Source organism: Leucoraja erinacea, chromosome 4 (assembly GCF_028641065.1).
Source record: "Leucoraja erinacea ecotype New England chromosome 4, Leri_hhj_1, whole genome shotgun sequence".
Classification (NCBI taxonomy): Eukaryota; Metazoa; Chordata; class Chondrichthyes; order Rajiformes; family Rajidae; genus Leucoraja; species Leucoraja erinaceus.
The window spans coordinates 68,002,440-68,022,978 of record NC_073380.1 but is presented as its reverse complement, the minus strand read 5'-3'; the positions used below and the strand labels follow the sequence as shown (position 1 = coordinate 68,022,978).

General features: G+C 36.8%; 1 protein-coding gene across 1 annotated transcript in view; it reads right to left on the bottom strand.

The window, feature by feature from the left end:
• Positions 1-20,539, bottom strand: part of LOC129696525 (zinc finger homeobox protein 4-like) — a 331,645-nt gene that overhangs the window by 40,370 nt on the left and 270,736 nt on the right. The window contains 1 exon segment of the mRNA XM_055634516.1: positions 5,795-5,914. Within this exon segment, the coding sequence (XP_055490491.1) occupies positions 5,795-5,914 (120 nt within the window).

Here is a 20,539-nt window from a genome sequence, read left to right as displayed (position 1 = left end):
CCGTCTTTGTCACTTGTTTAATGGGTGTTCATCCAGAAAGATATCACCTTATATTCAACAATATGATTCTAGTAATTCAGACCGTTACTGCATTTTGATAGTGTGTTTAAAATAAAACCTTCCTTCCAAGTCTCTTTTGTTTCTATAGCCTCAAAAACAGAGATGTACTCTCAGTTCAAGAAAACTGTACTCAACTAAAATAATGGGAAACATGCAGATCTTTTTGTGCCAATTTGAAAAAAAAAAATCCATTAGCCAATATCGTTTTTATACACATGGAGCAAGGGATTATGTGGCAATCTGAAATAGAATTTCAACCAACCAAAAAATTATCATTGTTTCATTAAATTTAAACAAAAATTGCAAACCAGGCCAACTTGATAAATCTAATAATTACTTCTTGGCTGTTTAGATAACCTCTTGCTAGCTTGAAAGATTAATCAATATTAGTCTTTGACCAGCTCAGCAGTCTGGATTCCAATCTGCTTCAGTTCACAACACTACATTTGACAAAAAGATCTGCCTATGTAAACATTAACTGTGTTTTACGTGCTAAACAGAATTATATGTTTATGTCTGCTGTGCATTCCTACATCATTATTGATGGTCTTTTTTTTTAGCTACGGTAATGAATGCCACTCTATTTCACTCAAATGAGATTTAAGCCAAATTTACTCTACCTGAGATACAAACATTTGGAATAAAAGTCAAGCCATCTAACTGCACATTCCCCGAAAAATGGAGACACGTCAGAGACGAGGGTACAGTGCTGATTTCCCAGTGTATCACTGTATTCTTTCAACAACAAATTACCAGATAATCTTTTACTCCAGTTGGATATTACACTGCTGTTGGGTAGGCATGTCACATACATCTCATGGCAAACAGAAAACCTAATTTACCAGCCTTTCCAATCTCGTCCGTGCTCAGCACCATCTGACATTTTTCAGCTGTTTATTATAAGCACCTCTAATTTTAACTTTCAATTTTCACCATTTTCCAGTCAATTTGAAACTAAATTATCTTGAAATTGACGATAGCGTCACTGGACAATGTCGTGAAAGTATATCTTATAATGCAATGAAGATGGGCAATTGATTCCTATCAGAAATATATTTTATATACACACACACACTATATATATATATATATATATATATATATACACACGCACATATACACACGCACATATACACACACACACATATATATTATATATATATATATATACACACATACTTTAGAATTTGATAAATACACAATAAATTATTTAAATGAAACCTGGGAGCAAAACTATTATAAATGGATGACAGTATGCAAATTCTAATATATGCAATTTCTATTACATGCTCTTAGAACTGTCTTCATGACAAGAGCTATCGTTAGTAGAAAAATTTGGACATTTGTCTGCAGACAAATACTTTTACCTCATAAACGGTATATTTTGACAAGCAAGATCTTAAGCAGCACATATTACATTTATGGCTGACATTTAATTTTTATTAACATTATGTTTAATACTCAGCTCTGGAGCTTGCTGTCACATTCCTTAACATAAAATTGTTTCTGCTTATGTATGTATTCCGACCTCATTTTATTTTCACCTATAAAATAAAGCACTATTTTAAGTAGCTGCCACACAATATTTCTCAGAATGACACCGATTTTTTAAGATCCCAGGAGCTTGGTCAATTACAACAAAACAAAATGTGGTGTGTGATATTTGCACGGCACAAATCTAGTCGACAAGTCAGACAATTAACCTGGCTGTTGATTGCAGGTGTCTGAGAGATTTGATTTTCAAGAATCATCCTGACATTGCTTATCAACGTGAAAATAATATGGCACTATTAACATAGAATAATTTAGTTAGTATACTATTCAAATTATTGCCTAGTGGTTGCAAATAAAATGCATTTCTCTATTATGCCTCCTATCCAAATGCTTAAAATTACTAAATAAATGTTTTAGCTTGTGTCTAGGTCTCAGCCATCATTGTTTGTGGAATGGTTTTGTTGTTAGTAATAATTAGTACTAAATTATCCACATGCATTAAAAGTGAAAGGATTGAAAAAAAACAGTATGATCTTACATAATATGTAAAAACGCATTTGATCTATTCCAAATGTTAATAGGCTTACTGTTAACATGAAGTGAAAAGGACTAAAAATAAGAGAAACAAAACAGCATGTTTAAAAGAGAAAATAAATACAAGGAAGCACAATTCTGGAGCCCAATCAACTGTCTTAAAAAGCACTGAAGATGCCATATAGTGGCTCTGAAATGTTGGCTACTTGCATTCAGTGAAATCATTAATATTGTCCTTGACATATTCTGTAAAAAATATTGAAGATCGCATATTTGTACTAATTTGTAATTTTAAACAGGTTACTGACACAATCCGGAATTATGGTAAACCTATTTTACGTGCAATTGGCAGTGTAATGTAGATGGGTACAGGCGTTTTTATGTTCAATTAGGTATGTTGCAAAACCTACCTGAATCGTGGCTGAGAATCTGCCCCAGCCCGTGCGCGCGATTTTGGCGCTGTTTTGAGGGGGCGGGTTTAAAACGCGATTTTTACTAGGCTGTTCCAATCGAAGATGTTCAGCCTAGTAAATCATTAACGAAAAATCGCTGAAAGACCCCGTCGCAAAAGGTATTATTAGTTTTATAGGCCTCGAATAATAGTTATAATAGTTTTAAAATCACTCTCTCAACCCGCGACCTCTCGCAGCCCCAGGGTTTTATAAAGCAAACAATTAAAGGTATGTACCTTATTTTTACATTAAAAGGGGCTTCTTAAGACCCCTTTATACAAAGTTTACTATAGCGAGTAGTTCATTTTGGGCTCTTTATATCCCGCAGTACTTCTCTGGGCATTTAAGGGCACAAATCCAGCGCAATGTGAACGTTCTAAACCAGCGCGTTCACAGGAACCCACTAGAAAGCTGATTTAAAATGGACTTTAATTTACAGCAATTGAACACTAAATTCCTTCCATTTGGCCTATAAATTGATGTAGATGAGATTTAAAAATCATGTTTTATTGTGAATTATTTGTGAATATTATTTGGACACTTAGGCTATTTAAAAATGTTAATCATTTATTAAGAAATGGATAGATGTTTAGATCTAGTAATTGAAGTTTGAAATTAGCTACAATTGGGTAACTAACTAATTATATGCTTTAATTTCAGGTCATCCAAGTAAGATTATTTTATATTTGTTTCAGAATGGTTCAATCTATGAAAATTTCATTCAGTTCTCTTAATTTTTAAGAAGATCATAGGCTTTTTGACTGTCCATGATCACAGCTTTTTTGTTATGTCCATAGAAAATCAATAGGGAACAATATGCTAATTTCCGAGTATGAAAATGGCCATAACTTTTTTATTACTTGAGATATGAAAGTGAATTAGGTGTCAAATTAAACTTTTTATGCTTTATCTGATGGGATAAAGTGCAGACTTGATTTTTAAAATCTCAAAATTTTGTAACATTGCTAGTTCAATCCTATGTAACCATGAGAATTACTTATTCAATAAATGTTCCCAAAAAATGAATTTAGAGTTTTGCAAATTTCAATGTCTGGTATTGGTTAAGTAAGGGAAGAAGTGGTGAACATATTAATACAAAAATTACAGATCACCTATTTCATATTTGTAACTTACTAAGTTATTATTTGTATACTACATCTTTGATATTCAAAAATATAAATTGATTCTTGTGTATTCAACAATATGAATATATGGCTGCAACAATAACAATCTGTATTTTTCTACTGGTGAATGTAAATTCCACAGATTTTCTGCTTTGGAGGACTATTCTTAATCTGCAGGATTAAGTAGTACAATTTCTAAAATTAAAAACTTAGCTCAATATTATTTTTGTTCTATATGTGCAGTTGAGCCCTAACTGAGTTAATCGGATTCAAACATTGGAAATGACTAGAGTTGAATTAAAAAACACAATAGCAGAAATAGTGCTTTTCCATTACGTTTTACATCTCTTGTCATTGACGTGAAATACAGAGATGAAAACGTAGGTTAACCATTACTGACCCGTAGTTCAAATGGCAACATTTAAATGTCAAACTAAGTCATGCATCAAGCCCTAAGCTCAAACTTTGCACTAATATGCCTATGGTTGAATAAGAATACATTTTGCAGCAATATTCTGATTAACTAAAAAAGCTTTAAAAATCAAATTGTAAATTATGAGACTTGTTGTTTTGATTATTTCAATGCACCTATCAGGAATTAAGTTTTCATTGCTTAGCAAATTCCTATATCATATATTAAAACAATAAAAATAAATTAGTCATTGTGATTAAGGAAAGTTTGCTTATAAATGAAGATACGTCCATGGTAATATTACTTGAAATAAAGAAGGTTGATTTACATCTTACTTGTGTTTACTGTATTATTAAAACTGTTTTTGTTTACTATGTCAGAGACACATTACACTTATGCAGTGAAGAAATAATATGGAGTTTATCCAGATTAATACATTTGCATAGAAAAAGAAATTTTGATTATAATTAATCTAAAGTGACACTAGATTAAAATGACAAAATAAATGAGATATGGGCGAGTTCTACTTCACCAGATATATTTTCAGTCCAGTAAAAGCTACTTGTACTTAAGGTCTTAAATTCTGCATCCTGATTATACCTACGTACCAATTATTGAGATAAACTAATGTATGCCACAATGCAATGACACAAGAATTATAATACTGAGAAAAAATGACAAGGTTTAACTATTAACTGGGCTTTATTTTTCTGGAGCTCATATTGCATAATCTAGAGTGATTTTGATATTATGGGAAGTGAAAATCTATTTTTCTGATGCACAGTCAATCTGGCCAGATTTGAGCCTCTGTAGTGGTGCAAATAAGCATACCGGCTGTAATATGCTTGCTAAAATACTCCAGTAATCTTCATAAAAAGCGTGGTGCTTTCTTTTTGAAAGAAAGGACATTTATTTTCACAGATTCATTTTTAGCCCATGCTTCTGTGTATGAAAAGAAATATACATTTCAAACCAACAGTCTTTAACCTATATCAGTGCCCTCCCTCACTACATCTGACATTATGTGACTATGCCTAGCGTGCTGCAATGAGTGCCAACATATTAATATGACTGTGGTTTTGTCTTTGATACAAAAGGTAAAAAAAATACAAACTAAGAAACAACAACGGCAAATCATGCACCCAGCATTGTCTGCCAAGGAAAATATGGAAAAGACTTGCAGTATTTATACCAGATGCTGGTTTAATGCAAGATGCCATTAAAGCCAGACAATTACTGCAAAATGTATTAATGCAGAATTTATTGCACAGGTAGAGACTGCTTTGTATTACTGAGGAAAATGACTGAAGAAAAAAAGACCGAAAGGCCTCTGGTCCACGATACTGATATGCCTTGGCATAATGGAAAAAATACATGATTGGTATCTAATCCTGGGCTTAAACAAAATTAATATGTCATCAGAGGAATCACAAGTACAGCAAAGATTAATGAAAGGCGCTTAAAATTACAAGCACGCAAACTTATTTGATTAAAAAATAATCTTACTGGCCATTCTGTAATATTCTCCAACTTATCCTCATCTATCCTGTCAGATGGTTATGATTAAAAATAGGTCAGCATGAGGCTACTGATAGAAATCACATGTAAAACACACATGTGATGAATACGATTGAGACGGGGGGAGGGGAACTGGGCACTTAATTTTAAGATCAAAAGAAAATTTAATATGGAAAAATGACAAAATCTACAAGTATTACCAGAGTCTTTGTCAGACTTCTTGTTTTCTTTGTTGTCTTTTTCACTGGTGTCCTTGTTATCAGTAGCAGCAGCTGCAACAATGGTTTTACTAGGACCTTCAGAGTCTTCACTTTGCTCGTCTGTAATTAAAATTATAATGGAGGTTAGGACAACAGATTAAAAATGGTTCAGGATTTGTTTAGGGGAAATGATTACTGCATTCTATACCTTGTACTTCACAGAGAGTTAAAAAGAAATAAAATACAAAATGTGCTCCAGTATTGATTTCAATGCTTCCACTTTGCATTGGAAGATGAACTATTTTCTAAATACTACTCGCCACTTGTAAATCTGCAATAATATTTAATTGCATGCCTTAATGCAAAATCTTATTAATGTCGAGCTTTAGATGTTTTTGCATAACAATCATTAAAATGATTATTGAACATATATCTACATGTGTTCAGATAAATAGCAATGTTGAATTGATTGTTTAATTGTTCACAGTATTTTATTGATCTTGCATAATTGAACATAGCCAAGCCCAATATTTACAGAATGCCCAGATTTAAAATTGAAACCTTTTAGCTCTCAGGTAATATTGATCTGAGAATGTATGATTAATTTCTATACCTATAGGGGGCAGTCTTTTAGATATAATGTAATATTCCTTCAAACGCCGCACCGTTAACACCCTTTTAAAATGTTTGCTAAAGAACGATTACACTGCATACTTTCATTCATATCTTTATTCAAATCTATAAATAAAAAAGCAGACACCAATTTAAATAGTTATGCGTTCTTCCAAGCTGTAATGGTGCTGGATTAATCAGTTTATGCAGTTAGCTGCACAGCTAAGGTTATGCAGCACTAATCCATGAAATGCCCACTGTTCCTTTTCATCCTGTGATCATTTGTCTCTCACTGTGTTGATGTCACATTTTAATGAATTTTTAGCAGTCTGAGTAATGCCAGATAACCAGGCCTGCAACTCCCACAGCACTGCATGCTGTGTTCATCGCATTGCAAAATAAAAATCATATTTGCAGGTCCCGGTAGGAATTAAACAAATTGGGAGATGGAAGGAAAATGGTGCCATGTCCTGTCGATCACGGCAAAAGACTGCACTCATCAGATTCATAAAAACTTAATAACCATAAGAATTGACCCTGAGGAGGCGAGCAGGTCCCGAGCACACTGACATATAGCCCCCCAGTCCTTGTTTGATAAGCAATGCCTTTGTTAACTGACTAAGACAAGTTAACCCCTTAAGTTCCATACCACTGTATCATTTTGCATTTAAGCACAATGCATCAACTCAGGAATAAATATAATATAACATTTTCATTGCAAATGCTACAGTGATTGAAGAGGGGAAAATGAGCACAGTCTGAATGCTATGTTTTATTGATAGTGTTCTGACAGCAGGATGAAATATTCCCTGTTATATGCAGCAGATGGTTGCAAAAATTGCTAGTTTAGCATTAAGATGACTTTTGGGTGACAGCATTCCAAAAATCTGAAATGCAGAAATAATAAAGCTGAGTGCTGTGCTCAATCAACGGATTAAAAATATTCTACACGGATATAAAATGCTATGTTTGCTTTTACACACAAGCGCAGATTGGTTAATTTTCCTTTAGCAATCTGAAATCACTTCGGTTTATTTGCTGTACATATTAGAAATGATTCAAGTAGGTTTTGCCTTCACACAAAGCCAAGGAATGGGATAATTTTAAACTGATCTCTTTTAATCCATCTCAAGGGTATGTTAAAAACAGATTGATCTAAATTGATTTGTACCTCGATGTGCACAGATTAACCCGGTTCAGAGTGATTAGAATTGGTTTCCAAACTCTATTAGACTGCATGTGCATCCTCCTATTTGCCTCTATGGCAGCATCGTTATATTATACCAATCCTGATTGTTAATCAAAGAGAAGATTCTGCAAGCTCACTGGTCACAGTAGGTGGACAGGGATGTATTTGTAAAGGTAGTAGGGGATCACAGTTTGGAATGCTGCGTCTCTCTGATCATACCTGATAGGGCTGTTTAATATCGAGTGTACGCACTGCTCACATCCAGCATCGGGGCCTGGAGCCTAAGCAAGCTTGCAAAAAGACCTTTCTTTCTCATCCTTGGGAATTTACACATTGTTCTTTCACTGGATTTACTGACCCATTTCCCGTGGGCGAGGAAATGAAGTGTCACGAAGTGTCCCTACCTTCGGGGGACATGAAATTTTCAAGGCGATCACGCCACACATTAATAAAACATGGTGTGTTAAAAGGCAAATTATGAACCCAGTAAGAGTGACTATCATCTGGGTCTCATCAGTCAGTTTGCTCAGCCCTCTTCTGCCTTTCTGGTATGTGTTTTAAGAGCAAGAGAAATTCCCAGACATATTCTCCTATACATCATCATGGAGTCTGACCCTGGCCTGACCCTCACAACAGTTTGACTAATCTTAACGTGAACAAAGACTTTGTATCAACAGCACAGAGCAACTGTGGGATAGACTCCCCATCAACTTAATAGCAAACAGCAGTGCTGAGGCTATAACTTTAGACGGTTCCTGCGTGCCACAAACAAATAAAACGTCTGAGGCAAACTGTCCACCAGATACATACTTCTGTCCTTTCAGCCCTCCTTTTGCTCAAATGCACTAAAGGAAAAACATTTGTGAAGGAGCAGCAGAGGCTCGATAGAAACTAAAAGCTGTTTACAGAAAAGCAGACATATTTTGAACCCTAAACCCATTGTTCAGTTATTTATTAATTCAACACCATGTGTATCAAAATGTTAAATCCTGCTAGTGAAATATTTTTATAATCAGGAAAGAAATATCTCATCAGGATTGGTAATGAAGTGCGTAGGAAGAAACTGCAGATGCTGGTTTACACCGAAAGACCTTAAATGCTGGAGTAACTGAGCGAGATAGGCAGCATCTCTGGAGAGTAGGAATGGGTGACGTTTCGGGTCGAGACCATGACCCCACAGATGAGCATCAGGCCATAATCTCTCAGACAATTTCTGATTTTATCACTTCCAGCTGTCTTCCCTCCACAGCCTCTAACCTTGTAGTTCCCCACCCCCCATCCTAGTTCTCCGCCTAGTTTCACTGTACTCATTAAATTTCACTGATTCTATGCCTCGTTGTCAAACTTCCCCTCAGCAAACAATGACCCATGCTACATTTTCTTTGATCATCGTCCCCTAATATCCCTATTTCTCCCTCTCCCCTGAATCTGAAGAAGGGTCTTGACCCAAACGTTATCCATTCCCCAGAGATGCTGCCTGTCCTGCTGAGTTACTCCAGCATTTTGTGTCTATCTTTTGGTAATGAAGTGTTCATTTCTGACATCGAAAAATAACCCTGATTTTTCTCATTGTGTTGACTATTTAATGCGAGGTATGTGTTGCAGAAATGAAAAAGAATGGTAGTCCAGTAATATTTCCTTGACTGCAAAGAAAAGATTGAAGTGTATCAAAGTATTGGCTGAAGAAGGCCATGGCAATGTATATGCCTAATACGGTTCTCTTTAGAGAGTTTGTCTATCAAGGCCGCAGAGCCAAAAAAGAGCTGAGAGTAGTTTTTAATGCAACAACACGAGATAATAGGAACAGGAATCTGCCACCTGGCTCCTCATACCTGTTCCTCCATTCAATCAAATCATGGCTGATCAATGCTGGCCTCACCACCTCTTCATCACAACCTTAATGTCTCGATTTTTCAAATACTTAACTATCTCCATCTTAAATACATCTAATAATCTGGCCTCCTCCTTCGTTGGGGACAGAGAATTCCAGGGAATCGCAAGCCTCTGAGAAGAAATTTCTCCGCACTGTCGATTCATGGAACTTTACTTTGTAGTCATGACTCTTGGGTCATGACTCTCTCACCAGAGTGAACATCTCAACATCTCCTCTGTTAAATCCCTTTAGGATCACATACGATTGAGTAAGGTCATCCTTCATTCTACTAAACTCTCAAACTGTGAGGATTGTCTTGATCAGCCAACCCACTCATCCCAGCAATTACCTTGGGGAAACACCCTTGGACCGCCTCCAACATTACCATATCCATTTTTTAGGTAAGGGAACAAAAACAATGGACAGTAATCCAGGTTTGACCTCACCAACACCGTCTACAACTGTAACAAAGCCTCGCTGTTCTTAAACTCTAATTGTTTTGCAATAGACTGCTTGTTGAACCTGCCTGCTAACTTTATGATTGATGCCCTGGACCCTCTGAAATTCACTTATTTACATCCACTCTCTCCATTTAGATAATAATCCACCTTTTTAATCCCTGTACATTCCTCGTCATGACCTCGCACTTCCCCACATTAAGCTCCATTTGACATGTTTTTGCTCAATTACTCAATCCATCTATATCCCTCTGCAGAATCACAATATCCTCATCATAACATGCCCTTCCACTTATTTTCGTATCAGCAACAAACTTGGAAATCTAACATTTCGTCCTTTCTCCAGGTCATTAATGTAAATGGAAAACAATTGTGGGCCAAGAAAAGATCCCTGGGATATTCCACTGGTTACATCCCTCCAGCCAGAAAACAACCCATTTATTCCAACTCTTTGTTTTCTATATGACAGCACAGAGTTTATTACACGCATGGGAAAAATATGCACACACAGCCATGTTGAATATTGAAGCTTTCGATTCTCTTAATTATGATTGAATTTACTTAACAAAGCTACGTTAGGTGATCTCCAAAGCGAGTTTAATGACATTATTAGTTGTCCTTTTATAAAAAAAGTAATCACATTCTCACAAATGTACCCATCATCGTGAGCTTTTGCTTTAACAGTTATTTTAATTTTTTTTTAATGTAATTAGGAAAACTGATGGTGTATGTACATATTATTCTCAAAATAAAATGCACAGGAAAATGTGATTTGAGGAACTTTGATGACAAAAAGGGGCCCCAAAACATATTCCGATTATGCCTATAGAACCACAATAGTAAATATCAAAATAACATTAACATTTGCCCAGTTAAGTTTAACAATGTGAACAATTTCAACAACTGAGTTCTAATTAGTTAATTGTGAAAATCCAATTCTAACTAATTCAATATTGTTAAAATATTTTTCTGCGCATGTTATTAAAGGAAAACCTCAATTAATTTACAAAGATAGACACAAAGTGCTGGAGTAACTCAGCGAGTCACACAGCATTTCTGGAGAATTTACAAAGTCCACAAGTTTAATTATAAAAATATATATACTGTACATATAAAGATTTGAAAGATTTTCCTCTCCTTCTACACATTTAACTCTGCACCCGTACCCCATATACCCTCAATCCAATCACCGCTCAGTGTCATTAATCAATGGGAGATACATTTCTAGAGGCTAGTGGTTGTCCCTCTGCCCTCAAGGTACTCCTCCCGTAATAGACAGAACACTGTAAAACAGTCTGAAGAAAGGTTTCGGCCCGAAACGTTGCCTATTTCCTTCGCTCCATAGATGTTGCTGCACCCGCTGAGTTTCTCCAGCTTTTTTGTGTAACTGTTAAACAGCAAATGGTTCGATCCTTGGTCACGATCAACAATCTTCCTCTTTCCACCAGGTACTGATCAATAGCTCCCTCAGGAGAATCAAGTTCAAATGTCATCTTCATATGAAAACAGCTCTGTATTCTGACCCCCTGAATGAATATTCTTGTTCCCTTTAAGGACCTTCCACAGCACGACATCCTTTTAAACACAGTATTTTTGTTTTTTGTTGTCAAAGATGAATAACAGGACAAAGAGTAGAACACAACCACTATTCTGACATCTAGAAAATGCACTGCAACGACTTGCCTAGTCTTACCGCAACAACATGACCCGAACTGATGGACACAAAGTGCTGGAGTAACTCAGTGGGTCAAGCAGCATCTCAGGAGAACATGAATATGTGATGTTTTGGGTAGGGACCTTATTTTAGACTGATGCAGAAGATGAACAAAAAAGGAGTAACTCAGCGGGACAGGCAGCATCTCTGGAGAGAAGGAATGGGTGACATTTTTTGTGTCTATCTTGGGTTTAAAGCAGCATCTGCAGTTCCTTCCTACACATTTAGACTGATGTAGTTTAAAGTAATCTGAATCAGACTGAAACTTCACCTGTCCATCTTCTCTAGAGAAGATGCTTCTCAGAATTACTCCAGCACTTGGGTCCTTTTGTGTAAACCAGCATTTGCAGTTCCTTGTTTCTGCATGTCCCAAACCCGCAGGGACTCCTAGCGCTAAATAGGACAAAGGCACCAGGCATCTGGGTACACCACCACCATTTGATTCCCCTCCATGTCATATCCTGACCTGAACATATATTACCGGTGCCAACATCCTGGAATTGTCTACCTAACACCACTGTGGCAACACCTTCAGTTGAATGACTATAGCTGTTTGACGAGGAGACTCAACACCTCCTCCTCAAGGGTTATACGAGATGGACAATAAATGCTGGTTTTCCCTGTTACAAAATGAATTATAACTTTACAAGATTGTTATGTGGTAAGGTCATGGAAATGATTATCTTCATGCAAGTAATAAATAAATGTTTTAATGCAAAATCCTGAAGATCGTATTTATTCCACCTTCAGAGGGAAAGAGTTAGATTTAGCTCTTAGGGATAAAGGAATCAAGGGATATGAAGAAAAAGCAGGGACGGGGTACTGATTTTAGGTGATCAGCCATGATCATATTGAATGGTGGTGCTGGCTCAAAGGGTCGAATGGCCTACTGCACCTATTTTTCTATGTATCCATGTTCCCAAGATCTATTATTGCACTGGCTTCATTTTTTATTCTTAATTTTGTAATGATGCTTGATGCTACACCTCAAACTATTAAAGCCACAGTTTTCTGTCTCCAAAGGCAAACTCTGTGTTAAGGTTGAGGGTTTACTGTCGAAAGCCAATGATAACCGTTACAGCTACCAAGTTAATGTTATTCCTAATATACACCTCCATATTATCTTTGGGAACATGAATTGCATGAATTATGATGAAGTTCATGAATACTCTATAATTAATCCACATAACTTGGATTTTTTTAAAAAACATACAAGTAATGTTTGGTCATCAACATTGTGTGACTGCTTCTTGTCGAGGATAGTTTAAAGGATGTACTCCACAAATTCCATCTGACAACAAAATCCACTAATGATTTTCAATACTGAAGTCACTTACTATCATGGTAAATCCATAGATCAGAGATCATGACACAGGTTTTCAAAGGAACCAAAACAAGTCTTGAATCTTTGCATTCAGATTTACTGAATCTTTAACTGAATGGGACGAGGATGATTTCGGACTTTGATGTACTGCAATACTATTAGACAGAGAATACTAAATTGGTTGTTCTATCTTACCACCAAATTTCAAAGAAACTAAAGAACTAGTGAGACCACACCTGGAGTATTGTGTGCAGTTTTGGTCCCCTAATTTGAGGAAGGACATTCTTGCTATTGAGGGACTGCAGCGTAGGTTTACAAGGTTAATTCCCGGGATGGCGGGACTGTCATATGCTGAGATAATGGAGCAGCTGGGCTTGTACATGCTGGAGTTTAGAAGGATGAGAGGGAATCTCATTGAAACATATAAGATTGTTAAAGGCTTGGACACGCTAGAGGCAGGAAACACGTTCCCGATGTTGGGAGAGACCAGAACCATATATGGCAGTTTTGCATCATCGACATACGTCATTCTTTCAGTGCAGTTACTCCAATGAATGTGTTAGATGCAGCTACACCCAAAATACATTGGAGTTATCAGGAAGATTTTTCAGTTTGTTCAAAAAATAAAATCAGCTGAGATTCAAGGCAAATGCAAAGGAGGGTTGCAATGGTGAACAAACAAATGATAATAATGCAAGCATGAGGTCTGCACATAATGCTTTAAAAGTTCAATCTTTGTACAAACATGTTGACAACAGGATAAGATTTCTTAAGTCAATAAGCTCAAGATTCCTCAAATCTGTGCAATTATTTTCAAAAGAAATATCACTGGCATTATCATGGAATATTTATGATACATACTTCAAAATTCTTCACCTTCCCCGATCAAAAGTAACAGGGTGGATATGGTGGCGTTTCAATTTGGGGGGGGGGGGGGGGGGGTGTATGGGGGACAAATATACGGATATAGGGTATTTAGTACAACTCATCCACGCTGACCAAGATGCTCCACCAAGCTAGTTTTCCCGCATATGACAAATATCCATCTTCCATCCTTTCCTATCCATGTACCTGTCTGAGTATCCTCTAAATGCTGTTATGGTACCTACTCCAAATATCTCCTCTGGAAGCTCCTTCCATATACCTACCACCAGATACTGGATATATACTTCGTAATTTTGTTGTGGCTTGATTTACTTTGCTCAATTGCCTTTGGTGATATAATTGCAGAATCTATAACAAGATTCAAAAGCTAAACCAGTCAGCATTATATCAGTGCTGTTACTTCGTGAGAGTACTTTTAACTTTAGCATGATACTGCATTTTTTATTACCATCAGATTTACACAGCAGAGGCAAATCAATAATTTGGGATGGTGGCTCCATTCAAGATCATAACTTTAGAGTCATCGTTGACAGCACAGTGGGACTGCAAGATGAGCTGCTTGCCTCACAGATTCAAACCCCAGGTTCATTCCTAACTGCTGCTCTCTGGATGGTGTTTGCACGTTCTCCCTGTGAACACGTAGATAGATACATACTTTATTGTCACATGTACCGTGAAGGTATAGTGAAATTCTTTGTTTTTGCATGCACATTACACAAAAGAGTCGCCACAAGGCGCAGACAAAGTTCCCTTAAATATTGTTGGTCCCATCTTTGTCTTTGGATCTACTCCCAGTGCTCCAGTTTCCACCCACATCCCAAAGCCATGCAAGTTGGAAGGTTAATTATCCACTGTTAGCTGCCCCTACAGTGTAGGTGAGTGGTAGAATCTGGAGAGAGCTGATGGGAGTATGGTGAGCATGTTGAGATTTTTGCCAATGGGTAGAAAGTGGCGAGTGTCAACTCAAAAGTTCTATTTGCATGCTCTATGATTCTATACTTTGATAGCCTAACAGCCTTATTAATTTGGGATTTTATACTGGAGCAGGCTGATCTATGATATTATGATTAAGTGAGAGTTTTCCCAGGATATCTCAGATTCTCTTTACTGAAATATCCATAACGTGTGTGCTTTTCTGTTAATAAAATTGCGCATTGGAAAAAAAAATCAGTTGCTGCAAATGAATATATATCTTAATGGCTTAGAAACAAGAGTGATACAATTAACTTCAGCAGATCCTTCAGCTGAAAAGGAATAAGAAAATGTCAAATAAATTTGTATATTTTTCTCTTAGATGTGCAGTTTGCAGTGAAAGGTGTCTAGAAACAGATGGGCTAAATTTGGAGAGGCATCAAAAATTGACCGGGTTGGCAATGCATGTTTAAATCACACCTGTCCATTGTACTGCACTATTGCTCCAATTTCATGTTAGCTGCTCATTTACATCCTTGCTGAACACAGCTCATGCTGACTGTGCTGTTCATAATCCAATATTGTGGATTAGTACCAATTAAAGACAGACTGCTGAATTTAAAATCATCTTATGCCTCCAGTGCTACAGCGAGTGCTGACTGATAGAGTCATAGAGTGATTCAGTGTGGAAACAGGCCCTTCCGCCCAACTTGCCCACACCGGCCAACATGTTCCAGTTACACTAGTCCCACTTGCCAGCATTTGGTCCATATCCCTCCAAATCTGTCCTATCCATGTGCCTGTCTAACTATACTTCTTAAATGCAGGGATAGTCCCCACCTCAACTACCTCCTCTGGCAGCTTGTTCCATACATCCACCACCCTGGTTACCCAGGTTACCCCTCAGGTTCCTATTAAATCTTTTCCCCTTCACCTTAAAATAGTTTCCCAATCACATCGGATTTGAGGAAGTGTAAAAACCTTGTTGCACAGGACTAATGGACATCCGTGGCTTCCAAATGTTGTAATAAAGTCATTGGTAGAGAAGGTGCAATGTAGGAGAGGGGTCTCAAAGTCATCACTGGCCGGGACAGCCTGCAGAAAACCATTGCATCGGCAGTGGGAAGGGACATAATGGAGACAATGACCAGTATAAAAGCCAGAGCAACAGGTAGACAAAATGCTTCCCAAACACCCTGGTTTGAAAAAGTGTCCTGCTGAGAAAGCTGGAAAGGGTGCAGAGAAGATTTGCATGGATGTTGCCAGGACTCAAAGGCCTGAGCGATAGGGAAAGGTTCACCAGGCTAGGGCTCTATTCCTTGGAGCACTGGAGAATGAGGGGCGATCCTATACTGTACAAAATCATGAGAGGAATAGATTGGGTAAATGCACAGAGTCTCTTGTCCAAAGTAGGGGAATCGAGAACCAGAGAACATAGGTTTAAGGCGAGGGGGGGGAAACATTAATAGGAACGTGAAGGCTATCTTTTTCACAAGGAGAGCTTGGTTACTCATACAAAGAGTTTGCTAAAAAAAAAGAGAACATCAGATTCAGATTCAATTTTAATTGTCATTGTCAGTGTACAGTACAGAGACAATGAAATGCATTTAGCATCTCCCTTGAAGAGCGACATAGCAAACGATTTGAATTAAAAAAAAAAGAACATTCACCGAGGTACGTTGTTTAGTAGAGTGACAGCCGCCGGAAAGATTCCCTTCGTCCCATCATTACAAGTTAGACTTTATTAATTTTTAATTATTCCTTTGCTCCATAGATGCTGCCTCCCCTGCTGCGCGTCTCCAGTGTCTACCTTAGACTATTAATTTATACTTAGAAAATTTGAGGGGCAAACTTAAGATGAGGAGTGCTGATCTTCATTAGTTTTAAGATGCTTTTGTGTGAAATTCTTCCACATAAAGATATTAACCCACACTTGTTTAAACAGTGAGCAGTGCAATGTCACCTGAAAGCATTAATCGATTTACTTTAATTAATGTATATAGGCATCTCAACTTGCTTCAGAAATCTAATGCTTCAAGCAACCTACACATTCCTTCAATGTCGATTCCTTCTCTCATATTGATTTTGCTGAGAATTTCTACAGATATACCAATAATGTGCGTTATACATCAGACTGAAAGACTGAAAACCCTCCCTGAACCAAATGTGTTCACTTCAGGTCTTTTTAACGGGACAGGGAGGATAGCTGGGAGTGATTACAGGGCCGAGATCTCATTTTTGCTTCAGACAATGCCATCAACTACGAGAATGAATTCAAGCAGTTTATAACAATAATTTAAACTACTCAATTAAATTGCAACCCTGAAATCCCTCCTCTGTATTTTCCATTATTTGTAAGTGTATCATTTCAATTTTGTGGGGGTTTCATTCTGGTTTTGGTTATTGCTTTTGCTGTTGGTTTTGCCTTCACAAGCCAATGCCGATAGTTACTATGAATCCTCTACGATCCTTAATATTATTTAATATACCATCATGCTAATTCATAGTTATTAACAATGACAGCAATTTGCATTCATGTAGCACTGTTAACAAATTAAGAAGGCCCCAATGCCCCTCACAGGAATATTATCAAACAACATTTGACACTGGTCCAGAGTGAATACACTCAATAAATATTAAGCATAAATATTATATTAAGCATTAGGAACTAATTATTTCATTTGTTACTTGATATAAACAAAGGAGTGTGTTTTAAAAAATATATATACTGCATGTGCTTATCCGTTAGATCAGTTTGGCTTCATATTCTGCCCTTTAATAAAAGGTATAATGCATAGATCATGTGATATTTGGTTGTGTATCTACAGTTTTAAGACTTCATTTGTGTTGCTGTTTTTCAGTTATATTTCATATTGATTCATATATTCCACAAAGTTTTTACATAATAATTACTGTGATGGTAATTGAGAAGACAGATGTGAGTGTTTTTCTCCATTTGAAAAAAAAATGCTACAAAGAGATGAAATGAAAACCCACGTAAATAATGCAGTAAGGAACTACAGGATTGGGAATACCTCCTGCACGCATACAGTATTTGGTCTAAATATCTTTCAGGATAGATCTATGGGAGGAGCCGTAATATTGATAGACAGAAAAGCATACAAGTGATCTGATCTGTGATCTGTCAGTGGGTGAACTGAATTTCATATAGCTATATTATATAGTCCACATCTACATCTGTACTGTATGCTTTCTTCACTGCACAGTACAGCAACCGATTATCCCAGCCACAACAAGTGACCACATCCATCACTGAGTGCTTCAATTTCATTTAAGGTCACAACATTAAGGCAGCAATCACTAATCAGCCATTTTTTTTATGTGCACCTCAGAGAAACTAGCCTAACATATCGTGTTTCAATTGAATTATATAAATGCATTTTAAACAGCCTCACAGGTGTCTAATTTGAATGATTGCAGATTATTTTCCCTCAGAATTTTTCACTGAGCTAATGCTCGGCTCAAAAAGGCTAATTATGATTAATTAACCAGTTAATCCACTATTTGTGGCAAGAAATAGCAAATATTCATTTGCCATGCACTGCATTTATGGGTCAGATCATTTGAAGAATTGCAAGATGCCCCTCTGCCAATGTCATGGAAACAGGAGATGTATTTTTAAATGGATGAAATTATTTTCACCACTCAAGCAGCAAAGGAAGAACAAATGATCCAAAAACTACACGCAGTGTCGATGTATTACCTTAATATTCCATTGGTAAATATTTCTGATATCATTGTCCTTGTAATAGAGCAAGTGCCCTGATGGAAACAATTATTGCCGCATTCAAAATAATCCAGATAAAATCCTTTCTATTTTGATATTTTCTTCCTTCTCTTTTTTTTAATTACAGGATGATTTTAAACATCTGTCTTTTAATTGTCTCATCTATGCAGAAGCCGAAGGGTAAAAATTCCCACGTGCCCTCCAACGTGACCTGTGGTTAGACAGAAAGCAGTTTTGCCGGTCATCATGCAGTTTCCTGTCTTTAGCTTCTGAAAGCACTGGAAGCCAAGGTTAATGGCCTTTCCAATCTCTGTGATAAGAATTCATTTTGTTCTATTACCAGCAGTTATCGTGGAGCTTGCTGCACCACTTCAGCACAGTTCAATCAATGAGATAACCTAATGAAGTAACCAGCTGTAGCTCTATTTCCCTGGTCAACTCTATCAGACAAATAAAATCCATCAGCCAAACCCCAAGCCCTTCCTCTGTAACATCATCACATCATCTTCATATGCAAAACCCATATGCATCAGAAAGTTTAGGTACTACAATTGTATTTTAATTTTATTTTAGTTGGGATTTTTTTAAAGAAAGGGGATGCTGAAGAAAATGAACTTGGCCATGCAGCATCAAAAGTGACAACAGTGCAATGGAAGTTGGAGAGGTGCAAATATTGTCACACCACAGATTTACACTTTACTTTAAAAACCTATTGTATTTCTTTTTGTTGAAGCTATTAAAGAATTATAAGCATGTTTCATATTTCAGAAAATCCAGGTTGTTTATTATTCTATGCTTTGAAACTGCTTATATATCATCCATGTTGATTGATAAATTAACGCAAACTTTTGTCATTTTTTGAATATTTAACTCCGAGTATATTTTTTAATTTTAAAGATATATTTTCTTTGCTGGAATAACAAAGCTATACTTCACATTTTACCCGTGATTTAATGTAATTTGTAGAAACAAGTTTCCAAAATGAAGAAATGTTCTTATACCCAGGTCAGGCTTGTTAACATTCTGTTGAGCTGAACACCTAAGGAAATGCAGCCCAATAATGGATGAGTTACTTCACTGGAAGTTGTAAAGGTGTGTTGGAATGAAGAGTTATGTTTGTTCTTTCCTGATCCTTGTTCTGCTCGATTTCTACCCCCTGTATTGTCAAAGGGTGTAGAGCAGTGCCATATCCAACCAAGTCACATCAGCTAGTTTTATGTTTGAAACCTAGAAACATAGAAAATAGGTGCAGGAGTAGGCCATTCAGCCCTTGGAGCCAGCACCGCCATTCAATATGATCATGGCTGATCATCCACAATCAGTGCCCCGTTCCTGCTTTCTCCCCATATCCCTTGATTCCGTTAGCCCTAAGGAATATATCTAACTCTCTCTTGAATACATCATATCTTGAATACATAGACTACATGAAAGCAATATGTGGCTTTACTTCCCTCATTCTGTTAAACAAGACAAAGTATCTCACAATATGATTTGTTTAAGAAAGAACTGCAGATGCTGGGAAAATCAAAGGTAGACAAAAAAGCTAGAGAAACTCAGCAGGTGAGGTGCATCAATGGAGCGAAGGAATAGACGACGTTTCGGGTCGAGACTCTTCTTCAGACTTCAATAGGATTTGTACTCTTTTAGCTAGATTAGCTGGTTCTTCAAATCCAAATTAAATGGAAGCAATGGCATTAACTTCTGAATGGAAAATAGCACAGGAGAAACTAATAAAAGCTATTATTGGAATTCAATTCCATCACATGTAGAAAATGCCTATTTTGTTAAAAGCTAGAGAAAACCAAACAGAACAAAATATGCAATGTGGCTAAGGTCTGGTATACAGCTTAGGTAAACGGCACTTTTTTTTGCCTAATGCTTTATACAATAACATTGTTCTTTCTCCACAGCTAAGGCTTGTCTGAATGAAACCAGGTGTCAATGCTATTAGTTCATTGAACGAAGAACAACATCTACTCAACTCTCATTATGTTAGTTTATGTGGTTATTGAACATAATTGTAACTCCAA